Source organism: Limanda limanda, chromosome 4 (genome assembly GCF_963576545.1).
Source record: "Limanda limanda chromosome 4, fLimLim1.1, whole genome shotgun sequence".
In the NCBI taxonomy this organism is placed as follows: Eukaryota; Metazoa; Chordata; class Actinopteri; order Pleuronectiformes; family Pleuronectidae; genus Limanda; species Limanda limanda.
In genome coordinates this window covers 22,934,222-22,937,231 of record NC_083639.1, presented here as the reverse complement: position 1 = coordinate 22,937,231, position 3,010 = coordinate 22,934,222, and the positions used below count along the sequence as shown (strand labels likewise).

General features: G+C 41.5%; 1 protein-coding gene across 1 annotated transcript; it reads left to right on the top strand.

Moving 5' to 3' along the window:
* Positions 1 to 990: 990 nt before the first annotated feature.
* LOC133000558 (beta-1,3-galactosyl-O-glycosyl-glycoprotein beta-1,6-N-acetylglucosaminyltransferase-like) lies at positions 991 to 2,579 on the top strand. Its single transcript, XM_061070506.1, has 4 exons — positions 991 to 1,232; positions 1,330 to 1,423; positions 1,597 to 2,001; positions 2,094 to 2,579. The coding sequence occupies exons 1-4, from the start codon at positions 991 to 993 to the stop codon at positions 2,577 to 2,579; spliced, it is 1,227 nt and encodes a 408-aa protein (XP_060926489.1).
* Positions 2,580 to 3,010: the final 431 nt, after the last annotated feature.

The following is a 3,010-nucleotide window of genomic DNA, read 5'->3' as shown; positions in this document are numbered from 1 at the left end:
TACCTTGTTCACATTTGTTCCCTGTACAATATGTTCACCTATAACATCAAGCATCACATGAATGTTTAGTTTTAATTAACTGCAGTGCTTTTGGTAAAGGCTTACTTATAAATAATAATAAATATTAATATATACATTTTTATTATAAATATTGTGTGGGAGGGGCTTACCCCACGTGCGGAATGCTGTGACCCCACGTGTGCACTGCAATGACCCATAAGGTGACCAATAGCAACACTTCTACCAACCAATCACGAGTGACATTAGTTTCAAGGGTCTGTGGTTTCCTCCAATGGTGAGTAGAGAGAGGTTCTAGCCAGCGGCTGGACTCCGATTCATATGCTAATTAGATCACACGTCGCGATCGGTCCGCGAGGCTCAGCGAGCCCCCCCGCGGCTCTCTCCTTTGTTCTCCAAATCCCCCTTAAGGTCCGCAAACGCCGATAGACCCACCTTGTCTTCACTGGCGAACGCCGAGGTAACATCATGGAAACAGTTGGTTACAGCAGGGGATTAGGCCTGTCCGTAGAGGTTCACTGTGACAATAATACTGCTTTTCGTCTAGTGATATTCTGTGGGTGATTGTCTGTCAAAATAAAATTGACAGTTGTATTTGTAGTTACTGTGTCAACAGTATCTCCAGGGAAACGGAAAAATCGCTGCCGGATTCATGAAACGGGCTCTCTTTCTCTCTCTCTCTGTCTCTCTTTCTCTCTCTCACACAGACACACACACACACACACACAGAAGAAGCAACGCCCTCTTTATCCAGAAAAATGTTAATGAATTCAGCAAGTTTTTATAGAGATGATGAGGATGGAAGGATGTCAAATTCATAGTTATTTAATACATCAGGTCAATGCATAACAATTTTTTTGATATACTACGCATTTAGTTAAAAGGGTGTGGTTACATTTTCTAGAACTAGTTATTGTGGAATACATCCAGAACTCACATTGCAAGAAGACGTAACGGTTACTCCCTTCCACAATGAGGCTACTGAAACAAGGCATGTTTCTCCTGAAGCTCACCATTGCACTGGGATCACTATGGATCCTCTTCCTACTAACTCGCAATAAACCAGGCGAGGAGAAAATGTGCAACTGCTCAGGTATCCTGCAGGGAGGGAGGGAGGCACTGGAGCAGGCCAAATTACTGACCATTAACAAAGACTTCCAGAAGAGTGTTCACATCCCTGATGAACATTACATGAGTGCAACCAAAAACTGCAGGTGTGTTGCTTAAACTACAGATTTTAGACGTTTTATTTGAATATTGAATTTCACTTAAATCACTGAAAGTTCTTTGTTTAATATTGTTTATTTACAGTGAATTCAAATTAAGAAGAAAATACTTCACATCTCCGTTGAGCCAGGAAGAAGAGGACTTCCCCCTGGCATACTCTATGGTTGTGCATCATAAGGTATGCAGATTCTAAAGCCTGAATTTGAATTAAAATAAACTTTAAAAGTGGGGTAAACTATTTACTTAATAGTCATCAATCAAAGGAGCTCTTCACCACCGCTTGTGAATATCAGTTATGTTCAAGTACACAAAACGGATACATAATTAATATATTTTTGTATATGCTCTTAGGTGCAAAACTTTGAGCGCCTGCTGCGAGCCATCTACGCACCTCAAAATATATATTGTGTCCATGTGGACAAAAAGGCAAAATCCTCAGTCTTATCTGCCATCTGGGCAATAACTGCCTGCTTCCCGAACATCTTCTTGGTCAGTCAGCCTGTTGATGTGGTCTATGCGGCCTGGCCACGTGTCCAGGCTGACCTTAACTGTATGGCGGATCTCTATAACAGCAGCACGCGTTGGAAATACGTCATCAACCTTTGTGGCCAAGATTTCCCTCTGAAAACCAACTTGGAGATTGTAAGGACACTGCGTTCACTGAAGGGCGGGAACAGCTTACATTCAGAAGAGATGCCTGCAGCTCAAGTGTGGAGAATGAGAAATGCACACAAAATAATAGATGGAACAAACCAGGTACCTATTTTGAATAACATATATTTATCAAGTTAACATTTCTATTTACTGGTCATCACTTTAACATTAATTCACAATTTTAACTCCCTCAGGGTACAGGAAAGGCAAATGACCCTCCTCCCTTCAACATGCCCATAATGTATGGCAGTACCTACATTGTGGTTAGCCGGGGCTTCATCCGCAGTGTGTTGGAGGACAGCCGAGTGCCAGCACTGATGGAGTGGTTTAAACACACCTTCATTCCTGATGAAATGTTCTGGGCAACCATTCAGCGGATGCCCGGAGTTTCTGGCTCAACACCGCCCCACAGGAAATATGACATGTCAGACCTCAATGCCATCGCTCGCCTAGTGAAGTGGCAGGGGCTCGAGGGGTCGCAGGATTCACCGGACTCTGCGTACCCAGAGTGTCACGGCAGCCATGTCAGGAAAGTATGCATATATGGTGCCGGGGACTTAGAGTGGATGCTCAAGCAGCATCATCTCTTTGCCAACAAGTTTGACATAGACACAGACCCCATTCCTGTCTACTGTTTGGAGAAATATCTAAGAAAAAGGGCACTGTCTGAGCTACAATAGATATATTGCAGGTTTTTCATAGCAACTGACAATGGCATTCAATTCAAACCTTTATCAATACACGGAAAGGCCATGTAGCAGCACGTGATTTAATTTTAAGATGTATTTTAAATTTGTTTAGAATTCTAGAGTGATGAACACAAATGAAAATATTTCATTAGTGGCACTATATTATTCAATCGCAGCCAAAGATATTCATATTAATCATAACAATTGTTGAAAGGGAGCTTTCTCCCCCCTTTTCACTAAGTGCTGTCTCCCTATATTAGACATTTGGTCATTTGATTATTATTAGAATTTTGATTATCAATTAGATTATGTAGATAATCTTTTTTTGAGTTGTGTGTTGAATTATTTTACAGCATGTATTTGTCGACAGTTGATTTTGTTATGTCCGTGATGTTGCTCTGTTTGATTGTTGTTTTTCCAGA